Source organism: Drosophila mauritiana, chromosome 3L (genome assembly GCF_004382145.1).
Source record: "Drosophila mauritiana strain mau12 chromosome 3L, ASM438214v1, whole genome shotgun sequence".
Taxonomy (NCBI): Eukaryota; Metazoa; Arthropoda; class Insecta; order Diptera; family Drosophilidae; genus Drosophila; species Drosophila mauritiana.
In genome coordinates, this window is record NC_046669.1 from 7107413 (window position 1) to 7122724 (window position 15312).

Below are 15312 nucleotides of genomic sequence, written 5' to 3' on the forward strand. Positions count from 1 at the left end.
TGTTACTACGATTATCCGCTGCTTAGTGGTGTGGGTTGGTCATGAATGAATTCCCTCCTGTTGCATATGTTTTTACGGCCAAGGATGGTAAAAGGGGGTCGAGACTTGGCCTAGAAATGGAGCATACAACCAACCGAACCACCCACCCACTCACACACACGCGAACAAGCATATGGCTCCCCTCTCCGTGAAGTTCAAGATGAAGGTTAGTGCCGAAAACTCGAAAAGCTGCGTCAAAGCTTTCGCTCTCGCACTCTCTCGCTCACACCGTTCTCTCTTTTGTCGCGCGCTCTTCAACATGTTGCTCTTGTCCGCTCCACTTCGATTTGTTTTGTTTCCTTTTTGCTTTCCACCATGGCGCCCCAAAAATTATGATGAGCTCCATCAAGCGACGGCGCTTAGCGCGCGTTGGCTTCCTTCCGTGGCCACTCACCACCCAGCAAACGCCACAATCCGAACCGAACCACTCGCATCCTGCCACTAAGGATTACACACAGAGAAAGTTCAGCAAACATATTTCTAATAAATTTCATAGGAAATCATTTTCTGTTAATAAACAATTCTCAGATTATTAAACATGTAATAAATTCATAAAGCTAAATTCAATTAAACTTAATAAAATGTAATAAATTCATAAAGCTAAATTCAATTAAACTGAATAAAATTTCTAGATTGATCAACTTTATTGATTGTTTATTTACAAAAATCAGTAATATATTTTAAAAAGTAACATTTTGTAAAAAAGAAGATATGCATTTTGAAAAGCTTGGATCTTAAATTTTTTCTTTAAAAATTCATTTTTTTTACATGATTTTTTTTTAAGTGTATACCGATAGCAACCAAAAATTGTCAATTGCGAAATTGCATCTGCAAGGGCTACACATTCCTCTTAAATACCCAAATAGATTTCCATGTTATTTAGGAATTTAGTTCCGCAATCTTAGACTCATGGTTGGCATTTTCCTTTTCCATCTGCGGCCGCCCGAATCCGAGACCGAATCCGTGCGGAACGCTCCGCCACGACGATGACCCAGAACCCCGCCTTTCGCCAGGCGACCCAATTTCATGCCTCCACGTACACGGCGCTCAGGAACGGAGAACGCAGAACGCAGATTCATCCACCGAGGTGGCGGAAGGCGGATGGCGGAAGGGCAGCACTGGGCGGCAGTGTGTGTGTGTGCGTCCGGGCATCGAAGGCATTTTCCGTGCCCACAGATCTGCAGTCGCACCCATATCTTCCGCCTGATTGGCTTGGGGCTTTGGCATTTGTGGGTCCTGTTCGGTCCTGTGGGCCTTTGCTCCATGGAATGGAGGTGCGAATGCGACGCATTTTTGCATCATGCATTGTTGGCCGGGAGTCAACAGACGTCAGCCAGGCTGTGATTGATTGTTGGCTTGGAAGGGCATAAAAAGAATACGGATGCCATTGGCAACGGAATTAAGCAACTTAAATATGCGACAATATCGAGGAGGTGAGCAAGAGTCCTTGTCGCAGGACTGCGGGTGCTTGGGGTGGCAAGTGTGTACTTCGTAACTAACTATGCTCGTTGCTCTCTTGGACTGTGAAAATGATAAAAGTTTTGTGCGTCTCTCCTGCTTGCCAGCTATCTTTTCTTAATTTGAGTTGGGCCAAAGCAGCCAAAGTTGTTCGCTGTCAATGATGTGAACTTTTGAACTTTGATTGGTTGCCCCGAATACACACACATACACATACACAGGCAGGCGGTGGGGATTGCACACCTTCAAGCGCTTTAATTTTAGGCTTAACCCGCTTTTAGTTTGGCTTTTATATATAGTGTAATTAGTTTACATATAAAGCCTAGATTAAATTAAAATAATTAAAATGCCAACACAGTAAAGTATGTAATTATTTAAAGGGTTAGCTAACTTGGCTTCGAAATCCGTAGAGCTTACAGAATTAATTCATTAAATTCGGAATAAAAAAACTGCATGTTTTGTTTATAGAAAAGCCGCCACACACAGTGGCTGGAATTATATTGCAAAGCAAGGCAAACAGAATGTTGCTTGATTAAAAATCCAAATAGCCAAGCAAATGCCTCAAATACCCGACCCACTTGAATGGAATGCAAATTATATCCTTTAGGAATTTCAGCAGAATGCATTTGCCCAGCTTCATTAGTCGTCTGGAAAAGACAAAAGCCGGCTGCATGGCAACTCCATTTTAATACCTGCTTGCCTTTTAAGACCAGGATGAAGCGAGGCTTAAGGATGTTGGAAAAGGAGTCGTCGACTGTCGGGCAGGGAATGCAAATTAAATGGAAGGGAAAATGCTCTTGAAGTGCCACTGATTTGCAGAACGATCAACTCAACCACCGACACAAATCACTTTCACTAATTATCCCTGCCCACTGATGACTATCCATGAAGTCCGGCTTAAAAGCTAAAGGACACGCAGGAAAAACCAAACGCAGCTGGTACATTAAGTTCTTCTTTCCGTAATTCAGGGAGTTATAATGTATGTGTGCCATGTTCTAGTTGGTTTTGTCTCTTCAGATACAGTATCTGTATCTGTAGTCTCGCTTCGTTCTGCGGCGAAATCCAATAAATAAAAGTGAAATGAAAAAGCATAGCATACTTTTGCGGGCAGTTCAAGGTGCGACAATTTGTTTTTGGCTGACCAAGATAAAGCGAGTCCAATAGTCCAACTAGCCATGTCTGGAGCAGTGGCCACTCCCCGAATCCAGCTGTCTGCTCATCGGGTTTATTCTTCTTCCTTTTTTTTGGTCGACTGGTGTGACTGGGTGCGCCAAGGTATATTTGCCACCTGAGGTCACGAAAACGTCGCTTACTCTCGCCGGCTGTGGCTTAGTTTAATTAAAGTTCTCTTGAAAATTCGACGTTGTTCGTATTATGGCCTATTTGGTTGGCCCGACTGGCTGGACTGCCTGTCAGTTGAAATGGCGCATTGAGTAATTTATTTGCTCCCTGAGCAGCTGCAGCGAATTGTGCACACGTGGCGTATACGTGTTGTTCGCCTTTAATTGTTCGTGCAGCGCTTGCAATTTCAGTTTATAGCATCATTTGCACTCTCCTCCTTGCGCGTTGTGGCATATTTATATTTTCACAGCCAAAACAACCAAGTAAAAAGTTGTCTCTTGTTTTTTTTTTTTTTGCTCAGCTCTTTGGCGTCTGCAAACTTTTTGTCACCTAAATCATTTAGTGGAATATTGCGGGGGCTGTAAAGCAGTCAACATTAAACGAAGTGCCTGGTAAGCACCAACCGCTGAGAAATGGTGAAAATTTAGCACTGCTCATTATGGAAAGAGCCATAAAGTGGGTTAAACTGCGAAGATGCAAGACATTCAGTCTGGAAAAATATGGCTATAACGCGGCTGAAGTTTCAAGTCTTAAAGGTGTCGCCAAAAGTTAATATTTACTGATGCATTTTAATAAATTTACAAAATAATGCAAATTGCTTAGTTTATAATATGATTAAAAAGTTAGAAGTTCCGGAAACTAAACCTTTGTTGCCAGTTGCAAAAGCACTTAGCTTTTCTATGAATTTGACCAGCTACTTTTTGATTTTAATTTGTATAAATATGGCTTTAAATTGAAAACATGTGTGCTTTGCTATGTAAACTTAACAAGATGTTCCAATAAATCCAGCACTTCTTGCTGTGCCCATTTTGGCCAAGAGGATAGACCCACCCATCGATTTGCAGTTTTGGCCGCTTACAAGCCGCCCCTGTGCACACACATTTCGGCCATGTTTTCGCTCATTTGGCAATTTGCAGTGCAGCCTGGTTGCGTGTTGGCCATATTACCGCCACCCTCACTTGGCTGGCCAATGATGATCGATGCGCTGCCGCTGGCGTCCAGGAGTTATGGCCACCGATAGCGGCAGCACGCACATTTCGCAGGAACGTCGCGCCGATGTCCTTGCCCTTCAGCATTTGGCCGGCCGACGTGGCTCGCATGAATATTGGTAATATTCACTCGATTTATTGACTAATTGCATTTACACTGGCTAATGAAAAACGCTCAAATGCCAAATAAAATGGCAAATTTATCAAATTCTCTCACGCGCCCATCGAGTCCTTCGTCCTGCGACAGCTCGGAAAATCAACGTCGCAATGTGGCCCAAATATTTGAAATGCTAATTTGTAAAATAGTCGCCGCTGATTCGACAATGATAAAGAGCTTCGGCCACGTTGAGCGGCATTAGGTGTGAAAATGTAATTTACGCGGAGATTAATGGAAAACTCGTTAGGCCGACTACCGACTGGAGTTTTCCTTCTTTTTTTAGGGGGTTCTAGTTTCGCCAGGACGACGACTGTCTCCTGTCAAATGAATGTCGGCAAGTTTTTGCGGTCAGGAAAATGGGCTACCTTGCTACCCAACTGTTTCGCCCAATCTTCTGCAGTTGACAGTTGAGGGAAAGATTCGGAGTACTGGGAGCAGGCTGAATGCAGGTGAAGGAACGCTGGCAATCCACAACTGACGGCAACTTTTCAATTAGAGACTATAAAAAGTTTACCCTGCTGCCTGCTAAATAATTCAATTGTTTTCGGCCACGTCCACATGGCTATCTACATGGCTTGTTTTTGACTTTTGAAGAGCCTTTTGTTATTGCACAATGCGTTATATATTTTATGCACTTGCAGGCGGGCTGCTTAATTAGTGCGAATTCGAGAAGCTCTCCCTTTTGGCAAAACTTCCATCAGTTGGTCAGTAATTGGTTCTTTGGCCTCGTCAGCATAAAGTTGGCATTCAACTCGGCACTGAAGAAAATATAAGTAGAAGTACTATATGTTACACTGAAACAGGCCATCATCAAAAGTTAATTCCAAATTGTTAGATTAAAACTTAATACTTCCAATTTAAAATATGCTTTTAACTTAACTGCATATTTTTCAAACCTTAATAGATAATAAATCCTTGTTTTGATTTTCCTATAGTGCTTTTAGCATGCACTCCGCTCCGCAAGCTAATTAGAAAAAGAAGGGTCCTGCTGGGGGTTCGTGATGGGAGGATATCCTGGACATTATGTTTTCTGTTTGCCATGCCGTGCGGTGCAGACAAACATACAGATGAAGGTTGTTAGCAGCTCGCATAATCAAGGGCGGGGGCACAAAAGGCAAACACGGAAACAACTTGTTGCAACTACAAGCCGAACAAAGTGGGTACACACACACACACACACACACACACACACTCATGTGTGTGAGGCGACGCCAAAGGACACAGATCCTGCGGACCAGCTGGGGAAATGGGAACTGGTGCGGCGGAAGTGGGCTGGAAGTGCGAAAGGACACTCGGCTCAGATTATAAATTATTTATACTGTTTGCCAAACAGGTAAAGAGTTTCCACTTGGCCCAGGATATTTGCACAGGTCCTTTGCCGAGCGAAACGAAAGTCGATTTAATCAGCAAGCCAGTACTTGGGATAGAAAAAATCCAAATGTATTTCAGCAAGGCAGCAAAAATATTTCTTTTCCATATCAATTAAGCTGGCATATCCTGATTGTTTGCCGTGTTGAACTTTGCTCGACCTTGCTGGCCAATCAGGTGCCAAACAAAATTCAATTAGATTGCACATTCTTATGGGAACTCGATCAATCGCAACCGCAGCAGTGGAGTCCATTTACAACAATCGTTTTTACATATTGCAAACAGGACAAAGCGCAATTGTTGCTGGCACAAAGGACATCGCGGAACATCGATGGCGAGGAAAACAATGACGAGCAAACAAACAAATGGCGACTAGTGGGTGCGGGTTACAGGGTATGGGCTATGCAAATCGAAGGTGGAGAAGTACGCACGCTTTGATAATTGAAATTCTGTCGCGCACATAGTACGTTTCCGCTGGGCCCAGCCAGCACATCCCATATACCACACCCACACCATCACATACCCATCCCATTCCAGCCCAACCCCACCCACTGCAAACCAAATCAAACTCAAGGACGACGGGCTCCTGGCGCCTGAAACAATGTAATTGAGTGGCGACAGGAACAAAACAGAAGCTGTGCCACCGTCCAAATGAAGAAGCCTTTCATTCGGCGAGACTTTGTAGGCGGATTTCCCCAGTTACTATTCGCAGTGCCTCTTTCCCGGCTGCTTTCAGTCCACTTCCGGTTTCCTTGCTGCCGATAGCGGTCCTCATTGTTCCACCAAAGTGTCATAATTGTTTTCGCTGGCACTCGCCACTTATTTAAAGTGCCACTTCGTGATGTTATTGTTTTCGATCTAATAAATAAAAGATTTTTAAATTAATTTTGAGTAAATAAAATAAATATTTAAGAAACTTTTTTATATAAATATTTACGAAACAATTTTAATAAATTTTGTAAAATTATAATTTACTTTGTAGTTAATTAATTTACCAAAAAAAAAACATAAACAAATGTCATCCATCCCTGGTTCGCTTATCAGCTGTTTGCCGGCAAACTACTTTGGTTTTCCTACCATTTGCTTCGCTTTAAAATCAAATATGCAACGATTCCTGAAGGTATTCAACCAGCAGACATGCAAAGTAATCGGCATGATACACGTGGATGCGCTGCCAGGTGAGAGAGGCTACACCAGAGCCTCAGTAACCACCAAATCCGATTGCTACTAATCCGGGAACCACAACACCAGGAACACCACGATACGCCGGCAACTGGAAACAGACGATTGAGAAGGCCATCTACGAGGCGAATCTGTACAAGAAACACCAACTGGTAGGATGTACATACATAAGTAATATTCCATTCTGTTTAAACTGACTGCAAGTCCTTTTGCAGGATGCTGTGCTCATAGAGAACATGCACGACATTCCCTATGTGCCGGAGCGTCTTCTTGGCGCCGAGATAGTCGCCTGCATGACTCGGCTGGCACGGGCGGTGCGCGATGTGGTCCCCCAGGAGATTCCGTGTGGTGTCCAAGTGCTCGCCTGCGGCAATAAACAAGCACTGGCCATTGCCAAAGCCAGTCAGCTGCAGTTTATTCGCGCCGAGGGATTCGTCTTTGGCCACGTGGCGGATGAGGGCTTCACGGATGCCTGTGCAGGCGATTTGCTGCGCTACCGGAAGCTCATCGATGCCGAGGATGTGCTGATCTTCACGGATCTGAAGAAGAAGCACAGCTCACATGCCATAACCGCCGATGTTAGTCTCTTGGAAACGGCTCATGCGGCAGAGTTCTTCATGACCGATGGTATCATAATCACGGGAACAGCGACGGGTCATGCAGCTAGTCCAGAAGATCTGCAGCAGCTATCCGGCAGGGTGAAGGTTCCCCTGATAATTGGCTCTGGAGTGACCAGGGATAATATCGACAGTTACTACAAAGATGCGCACGCAGTGATAATTGGGTCGCATTTTAAGCGAAATGGCAACTGGCTGGAGGAGATCAGTGAACCAGCTGTGGATGAATTCATGCAAAAGATTTGCCAACTGCGGCACTCGAAATGATTACAATTGTTAATGGATTTATTGATGTGTATAAATGTTGTAAACGATGATATATGTATACGATTCAGTTTGATGTCATCTAGTTCTAGAATAGATTTGCAAAGAAATCATAAATTCGCTCACGCAAAGAGGTGGGTTTTAGGGCGGAAGACGACTCGCTGGAGAAAGCAAAGGGCTTCTCGACCAAAACCGGAGACACTGCATCCAAGGTGTCGTCGAACTTGACGCGCTTTTTCTGCGGCGGCGTGCAGATCTCCTCATGACTCTTCAAATGCACGGGGAACATGTTGTCCCCGTTGAATAGATCCTCTCGCTTCACAAATGTTGGTATGGTGTTGTCCACATTGTGGGCCCTGAAATATGATTTCGAGTCGGAGTAGCGACTGGCAAAGCCGTAGCTTGGATCGTGATCATTGTTGGGCGCCGGTACATTGCTGCGTTTGAGGATGCCGCGCACATTGGCTACCTTGTCCCCGGCAGCAATCTTTTTGTACAACTTTGAGATGCGATTCTCCTTGCTGGCGTACTCTCCTGGTCTACCCGGCTGGTGGCGCATCTGAACTGCCGGTGGCGGTGGAGGAGCTGGTGGTGGTGGTGCAACACGTTTCATGGGAAGTGAGGAGGTGGAGGAGGCCTTTGCCATTGGATTGGAATTTGGAGTCCTCAAAATTCCACTGGCCACTTTTCGCTTTCGAGAAAAGCAAGCACTGTCCTCAGTCTCTTCTTCGGAATCCGTGCTGCGATTCTTATTGCGGAAAACCGTCTCATATTCCTATAGTGTTTTTAAAAAAATGAGTGTTTATCTTGTAAATGTTACTATTTGGTACTCACGCATTTGCGCTTATTGGGACTCAGTACATAATCAGCGCCGAACTTCTTCATGTCCTTCTTGCGTATGGGCGTTCTTTTGCTCGAGTCCTTTCGCAGTGTCTTTCGGCACTGAACGTGCAGATCAATGGCATCGCGAATGAAGCCCACCCAAGTGCGCGACAGTTGAACATCGCCGCTACCGAAGATTATGCCATCACTTTGGCAAGTTAGCTTAAAGTTGCCCGGCAGCATTTCGTACACTTTGCACTTTTTCAACGGAAAAATGCAGCAACACTCGAGTGAGTTTTCCACAACGGTGTTGGGCGCACGTTCCTTGATCATCTTGCAGTACATGAAGATGTCGGACATGAGAACACAATAGCGCTTGATTTCCGTGCCCTTGTGAGTGATCTTCTGCAGTACGCCCTCCTTGATTACCCGTCGCGAGGGCTTCACAATGTTCGGTGTGCGATTCACCAAGGAGTTCTGCAAATGAATCAGATACTGGGTAATTTCCTGCTCCTCCACACAGGTGTTTATGTGACTGGCGGTGGCCTCGATCTCCTTGACGGATTCTAAAGAGGATAAACACATTTATAAGACACCTGATTACCTTTACTTGAAGATCATACCTTTCAACAACTTATAGTCAGCATCTGCGGGACTCGTGTAGAGCAGAACCTGCTCCAGAAGAAGCTTATACCGCGGTACCCGCTGGATGGGCACAATCATCAGTGAGTTTAGCTTGCGTTGCACCTCCGGACGACTCTCAGTCTGCTCCAGAAACTTTCGGAACACCGGATTCTTGCTGATCAAATCCTGAATGATGAACAAAGCTCCGCGGTAGTCAAAGGCGTACACCGAGTACAGCTTGAAGAAAGGAGCCATTTTCAGGAATGCGTGCGCAACATTCTCCATGTTCGCCTCCAGTTCGCGCAGAAATTCTCCGTTCAGATTGTGAATCATCTCGATTTGACCGAAGAGCAGAGTGTGATTGGAGCAATCGATGATAGCCTGTTCCTTCAAGGGACGCACAAAAAAGTTCATCAGCAGCTCCAGCTGCTCCAGATACGATTTCTCCGACGAGATGATCTCCTGGATGGCCTGTCGCCGGAAACCCAATCGTTTTCCTGCTTCCGGATTGGGTGAGCCTATGGGACTGCTATTGTTGCTGTCCAGCATGGAGCAAACTGCACGAAGCGAATATTCACCATTAGTTGTTGAACACCTGGCGACGCCTTTGTATGCTGCTCACCTTTCTTGCGCGACTTGGCGGTTAGAAGATTCCGCTCCTGCAGCACCTGCCGCAGTTCCCGGCTGAAGCTGAGAGGTGTTTGTGGCGAGGAAATGAAGCCATTCCCGTATCCTTTCTGCCTGGGCGTAAACATTTTCCAACCGACTTTCTGGAAAGAAGATCTAAAAAGAAAACGACGCCACACCTGTTCAATTTGAACAATGCCGCTTCTGCAGTGTTACCGTTTGTGAGTGGCAGCCACACTAGCAACTGTGAGACCGCATCGGCGAGGGGAGATTGAAGAGTAAGAAAAAGTTTAGCACAATATAATATTATCTTATCCATTTTTGTAGCTTCCTATTTATCTTGACAGCCAGTTATTGCAATATCAAATTAATTTCATTTAAAACTTTTGTGCCCGCGAATTAGTTGCACTCGTCGTGCCTATTGTTTTGCGACATGGTCACACTAGCTCAACTATTTATTTTTTATACGTGGTTCGTGGCCCGTTTAGCTTTTAATTTAAATGTTGTTTTAGCTATTACTGCACCGAAATGCATGCAGAACTCAGCGAAATGGAGTTGCGCATAGTGGCGCGACTAAACGAGGAGATCGGAAAGGATGCCAGCCAGCTGCACCGGGCCAGTCACCTCGTTAGCCACTACAAAGAGCACCTCCAAATTTTGTCCCAAACGGTAGGACGATTATCTATCTATCTAGATCACGATTTTGATCCATATAATTCAAAAGCTTGACTACGAGGATCCCCAGAACGTGTCCTGCTTCAAAACCGCCTTCCAATGCCAGCAACAGGTTTGCGAGAGCATCGACTTCGAGCTGGAAAAGCTGGCTCACTTCGAGGACAAGCTGAAAAGGAAGCTTAAGGAATGCCAGCCCGTGCTTGAGGGAGTGGCGGAGGATTTGGACAAGGTGCGACAACTGCAGCGTTTGCAACAGTATCTGCTCCTGGTGCAGGACATTCAGGAGATAAGCGCTGCCCTGGGCAATGCCATCAATGGCAAGGACGAGGACAAACTGGTTAATATCTACCTAACCCTCTACGAGGGCAACGACTGCGAGCACAGCGTAGTGGGTCGCCTGCATGCTGTGCAGGCACAGTCGCTGAAATCCTTTGCCGAACGCACTGCCATCTACTGGCACAAGCTGCTCCTCAAGCGGCTGTCCAGCGAATTCGAGGCTGTACTGAAGAGCATGCGCTGGGCGCATCTAGAACAGCAGGCCCTTAACTATTCGTCCTCACGAGACACTGCCAAGGCGCAACTGCTAGCGGAGTACATGTTCCTCATCAAATCTCCAGCCGAAGAGCGGGCGCCACTGCACAGCATCACGCCCAGCATCGTGTGCCAGCCCATCAACCGGGTGGTGCAGCTCCTATTGGCGCCGTATCGCCAACGTTTCCAATTTCACTTCACAGGCACCAGGCAAACCAATAGATTAGACAAGCCCGAGTGGTTCTACACGCAAATTCTCAACTGGGGCAAGGAGACGCATTTCTTTGTGGGCAAAACATTTCAGCCAGCTGCCATTAAAGCGGGTAAGCTGGACTACAATCTCAGGGTAAGTGTATCGGTTTCTTACTAGAACACTCAAGATTCTAATTGTGATCCTCTTTTAGCTGGAGTTTATTCGAGGTCTGGTGCAGTTAGCCATTGAAAAGTTGGCGGTGGACATAGAACAGATTGCCCAGGACGAGATACTATTTGCCCATCTGCTTGATGAGACGCTGGCCTTTGAATCCGAGTTACGGGAAACATTTGGGTATCCGGCTAGTTTTCCCAGCGCGATTTCTGTCATCACTCAACCGATGTATTTGCTACGCTGGATTTCACTGGAAGAACGATGTGAGATAAGGTCGCTGCCCTCGATTGCTGTTATTTAATAATGTGCTTACCTAGTTTGTGCGGAAAAAATGGATGACATTCTGCAGGCGGAGACACCATTCCAGCTAATCGATCCCAACACATTCGAGAACGATTTGAAAATCCCCAAGTGTGCGGATCAGTTCATGCGACTGCTGGACGCTATTAAGGATCGTTACTATGGGCTGATTCAACCGGGCCACCAGCTGCAGTTCCTGCACCTGCAACTGGAGCTGATCGATAGCTTCCGACAACGCCTGGTGCAACTGCACAGCAGCGGAGCGTTGCCAAGCATTCCCATACTGAATGCCATCAACTATTTGGTAATGGTGCTCCGTGAATGGGGCGAAAACGTGCACTATCTGCACCTGCATGCGGCACTTGCCGGTCCAAATGCCACGGAGATTAATTCAGTGTTCGAGCATGCCGTCGCTGAGTTGGAGCACTGGGCCAGACAACTAATGCGGAATCTGGCCACCAAGGCAACCAATGAGATGAAAGCGAAATCGATGAGCTATCGCCGTGATGCGTGGCCAACTATGCCCGAACAAAACAGCCGGGAGCCGTTCATCCTTTCGCCCAGTGGTGGCGAAATGTTCCAGGTGCTGGTCACGCTGCTACACAATCTGGAACGGGAACTCTCCGCCAATCTGTTCGCCCAAACGCTCCGTTTGATAGCCCATCAAATCGATGACTTCATGCTCGAGAGCATGGTCATGAACACGAAGTTCTCAGCTGCGGGAGCAGCGCAATTCAATTATGACATGACACGCAATTTATTCGCGCTCTTTGGACAGTATACACGTCGTCCCGAGCTGCTCTTCAAGCGGTGAGTCATCTCTGCATATGCTATGGTGCAAAATAAACATAAATCTGACACCTTTCACTCCCATTCGATTCGCCAGAACACACGACGCCTGCAAGCTGCTGGCGGCGGCACGAGGAACAGCTTTGTTGCTGCTGGAAGCGCTGCGTGGTAATCAATCGGTGGAGGAGAAGACGAAGCCGCTGAGGGAACTGCATGTGCTCAGCATGGACAGCAAGCAGTGCATTGAGGTTCTGGAGCGGAGGACGGACATAAAGATGTTTTAGGCGATGGAAATTAATTTAAGCTAGTTAATTGGGCCTTAGGAACTTTTGAAACGATATACAACGTTCAGACACCGTTTTTTTGCAAAATAAAATCATTAACACCCAAAATGAAAGTTAAACGATGTTTATCGTAATTTACATTCATTTTATTTAAAGAAAGGCATGTGTATAAACAAAGTTATCATGTCGGAGATTCAACTAATTTGTATTTAACCAGGACACAGTTTCGAACTCGTGCGAATGCTAGTAACAAACGACCAAGTTGTATGAATGAGATATAATTTCGAGTACATATTTACAATTAAATAGCAATTCGTTGCCCTGGGCGCACAAGTCTTGAATGTTCTTTGTGATAATTAAACATTTAGTTGGAGTTGGGGTCTCAATGTTTGGTTTAATTTGTAAAACGTTGACACAAAAACATGCGGTAACTTTAATAATAATAAATTGCTCTAAAAATACATAGCGTAAAATAGCATATAAACCGGCCTGATCGGGCTCGAATCGCATATCAATACTGATTCATGGCTGATCAGGGCGTATTGTATATCCCTATCGTCGGATGACAAACAATTGCAGTTAGTAAATACCAATTTGCGACTCCAGACGCACATCACACATCATCATCACATCGCGGAACGGACCAAGGCGCATTGCCCGCAGAGAGTAACTTTTATGTCTACACTAAATAACCGATAATAATCCGATCTGCGGGTGCCGTTCGCTCCTTTGTATCCCCCCTTTCTATTCAAAGTTCTGATAATTCTCGGCGCTGACGAACTGTGCCCGTTGCTGGGGTGTCATGTTGAGATTACCGCGGTGCTTGTTGTTGTAGGCCCAGATGACGCCGGTGGAGATCAGAGCAATGGTCAGCCAGCCCATGAAGAACAACTGCAGCCACATGTGCTCGCCGCCGCTGTTATCCACGATGATTCCAGCCACGATAGTGATGACCGCCAAGCCAAGATTCTGTATCGATTGGCAGAAGCCGTAGGCCGTGCCCAATTGGTATTCCGGAATGATGAGAGCCACCAGAGGCCACAGGCTAGCGGCCAGCATGGAATACGACAGTCCCATGATGATCATGCCCACATAGGGTGTCAGCTGGGTGAACGTAAGCAGGGCATGGGCTCCAATGGTGGTCAGTGTCGCTGTGAACACCCAGGTCACATTCCTGCCCAGTTTGTCGATGATGAAACCAAAGACCGGAGACGATACGGCTGCAATTAGATACACCAGGGAGTCCACGGTGTTGGCCTCAGCAGGCGAAAGCCCGAAGCGATCAACAAAGAAATTCTGTCCGAGGGCAATGAATGGAAAGATGGCCACATAGTAGGCGACGCAAATGATGGATACCATCCAAAAGGGTGCTTTGAACGAGAAGACATCGGTGAGTTTCGGTATCTGTCCAGCCGGGTTGTTGTTACGCTGCAAAATCCGCTCGGCCCTCTTGTCCATCCAGCCGAGGATGAGGGCACAGGTCATCGACATCACACAGGTGAGTGTAGCCAGCAGTAAGACGACGCCCAGAGCGGTATGTCCCTTGTAAAAATTGCTCACATACTTATAGATGGGCTGCATCACCCAGAAGTTGACGGTGCTGCCGAATCGGGCAACCGACAGCTGCAGGCCGAATACCATGTTCAGTTCCTTGCCCTTAAACCAGAGCACCGCATAGCTGTTCTGGGCCACGGCCAGTGATTCGGCGCCAATGCCGAAGATGAACCGTCCCAGGATCATCATCCAGAAGGCGTCCAGTATGCCGCCGCAGGCAAAGATCAGCTGACCCACCAGCAGGATCATCATGTAGATAATCGTGCCCAGTCGAATGCCAAACAGTCGATCGATCAGGAAACCGCCCACGAAGCACAGGACGACATTGGGCCACGAGTAAATCGAGTAGATGAGCGTGAACTGGGAGGAGGTCAGGTGAAGATCTCGCTTGAAAAAGTTCTGCAGGGCGCCGGGTGCATCGTAACAGAAATACGAGCCGAATCCCAGCAGGCACATAAACACCAGAGCCATGAACCGGTGGCTCGCGCTCGAGGGCATGCAGCAGCCGCCGGACGGAAGGCTCAGTTCATTGTCACGCCGACCGTCCCGACTGATCACTTGGTCCTCCTCCGTCTGTTGCGACACCTCCTCATTGTCCACGATGCGTTCCTCGTCCTCGCGCGCCATCTCCACTCAACGCTGGCACAATCCGCACTGACCAGTTGGAGGGGGGGCCGATTCCCGGAGAATGGGCGTATGCAAAACTATGTGATATGATTAATCGGCTTTCTGATTTCCTGCCGCAGTTGTTTTTTTTTTCGCTTTCGTTTTGCTCTTTTCGTTATTGCCGTTTCTGCAAAATATTTGTATCAATTTCTGCGAACGAGCGAGCGAGTTGAACTCTTCTGCTTTGTCTTTGCTTATCTCGCTGCTTTTGTTTTTGTTTACTGTACTAGTACCCTTTGTCTAACAACTATTGTTGTTGTTGGCTGTGTGGGCTAGTTAGTTGAAGCTGGGTTCATCGGTTATCAGCAGTTTTTCCACTCCACTTGCAGCCGAAGTTCGCAGTGCGGTGTTGGGCAACAAATGTTCGGTGACGTGTGCAACCGCACTTTATTGCTGATCGAATGAAACTAAATTGTTTTCTCTGCCTAATTAGCGTTAATTACGCATATACAATGGCGGGGCTGCCAACTCGCTGTAGAGCAGGGTTGTCGACGCAGCTACAGGTGCATTCAAACAGCTGGCAGGCGATAACGATCACAAATATGAATGGTATTCCTGCTTTGCTCTCCATTATAATCGAAAGTTTTCTCAATTGAAATGCAAATTTTAGTAAGCCATGATTATTTATGAAATAGAATTTTTACGCTTGATTATATTA

At 46.4% G+C, this 15312-nt stretch overlaps 4 protein-coding genes across 4 annotated transcripts; 2 read left to right on the forward strand and 2 right to left on the reverse strand.

The window, feature by feature from the left end:
• The first annotated feature begins 6382 nt into the window (after positions 1-6382).
• On the forward strand, positions 6383-7470 carry LOC117140599 (uncharacterized protein F13E9.13, mitochondrial). Its single transcript, XM_033303609.1, has 3 exons — positions 6383-6530; positions 6604-6686; positions 6750-7470. The coding sequence occupies exons 1-3, from the start codon at positions 6455-6457 to the stop codon at positions 7416-7418; spliced, it is 828 nt and encodes a 275-aa protein (XP_033159500.1). The 5' UTR covers positions 6383-6454; the 3' UTR covers positions 7419-7470.
• Positions 7419-9695, reverse strand: LOC117140598 (guanine nucleotide exchange factor DBS). The gene is made up of 4 exons (XM_033303608.1): positions 9484-9695; positions 8861-9418; positions 8250-8803; positions 7419-8190 (listed from the first exon to the last, which is right to left on the reverse strand). Exons 1-4 carry the CDS (start codon positions 9614-9616, stop codon positions 7504-7506), a joined length of 1932 nt encoding a protein of 643 aa, XP_033159499.1. The 5' UTR covers positions 9617-9695; the 3' UTR covers positions 7419-7503.
• Positions 9696-9930: 235 nt separating this feature from the next.
• On the forward strand, positions 9931-12553 carry LOC117141076 (RINT1-like protein). Its single transcript, XM_033304374.1, has 5 exons — positions 9931-10157; positions 10213-11040; positions 11099-11324; positions 11379-12171; positions 12248-12553. Exons 1-5 carry the CDS (start codon positions 10017-10019, stop codon positions 12432-12434), a joined length of 2175 nt encoding a protein of 724 aa, XP_033160265.1. The 5' UTR covers positions 9931-10016; the 3' UTR covers positions 12435-12553.
• Positions 12554-12808: 255 nt separating this feature from the next.
• LOC117141077 (major facilitator superfamily domain-containing protein 1) lies at positions 12809-15128 on the reverse strand. The gene has a single exon (XM_033304375.1). It carries the CDS (start codon positions 14613-14615, stop codon positions 13179-13181), a length of 1437 nt encoding a protein of 478 aa, XP_033160266.1. The 5' UTR covers positions 14616-15128; the 3' UTR covers positions 12809-13178.
• Positions 15129-15312: the final 184 nt, after the last annotated feature.

Coding starts and splice junctions, on each gene's coding strand:
- LOC117140598 (XM_033303608.1), bottom strand. CDS start 9,616: ATGTTTACGCCCAGGCAGAAAGGATACGGGAATGGCTTCATTTCCTCG. Junction 9,419..9,483: donor CGCCAAGTCGCGCAAGAAAG/GTGAGCAGCATA, acceptor CGCTTCGTGCAG/TTTGCTCCATGCTGGACAGC. Junction 8,804..8,860: donor TGACTATAAGTTGTTGAAAG/GTATGATCTTCA, acceptor TATCCTCTTTAG/AATCCGTCAAGGAGATCGAG.
- LOC117140599 (XM_033303609.1), top strand. CDS start 6,455: ATGCAACGATTCCTGAAGGTATTCAACCAGCAGACATGCAAAGTAATC. Junction 6,531..6,603: donor ACACGTGGATGCGCTGCCAG/GTGAGAGAGGCT, acceptor CCACAACACCAG/GAACACCACGATACGCCGGC. Junction 6,687..6,749: donor TGTACAAGAAACACCAACTG/GTAGGATGTACA, acceptor GTCCTTTTGCAG/GATGCTGTGCTCATAGAGAA.
- LOC117141076 (XM_033304374.1), top strand. CDS start 10,017: ATGCATGCAGAACTCAGCGAAATGGAGTTGCGCATAGTGGCGCGACTA. Junction 11,325..11,378: donor GATTTCACTGGAAGAACGAT/GTGAGATAAGGT, acceptor GTGCTTACCTAG/TTTGTGCGGAAAAAATGGAT. Junction 12,172..12,247: donor CCCGAGCTGCTCTTCAAGCG/GTGAGTCATCTC, acceptor TCGATTCGCCAG/AACACACGACGCCTGCAAGC.
- LOC117141077 (XM_033304375.1), bottom strand. CDS start 14,615: ATGGCGCGCGAGGACGAGGAACGCATCGTGGACAATGAGGAGGTGTCG.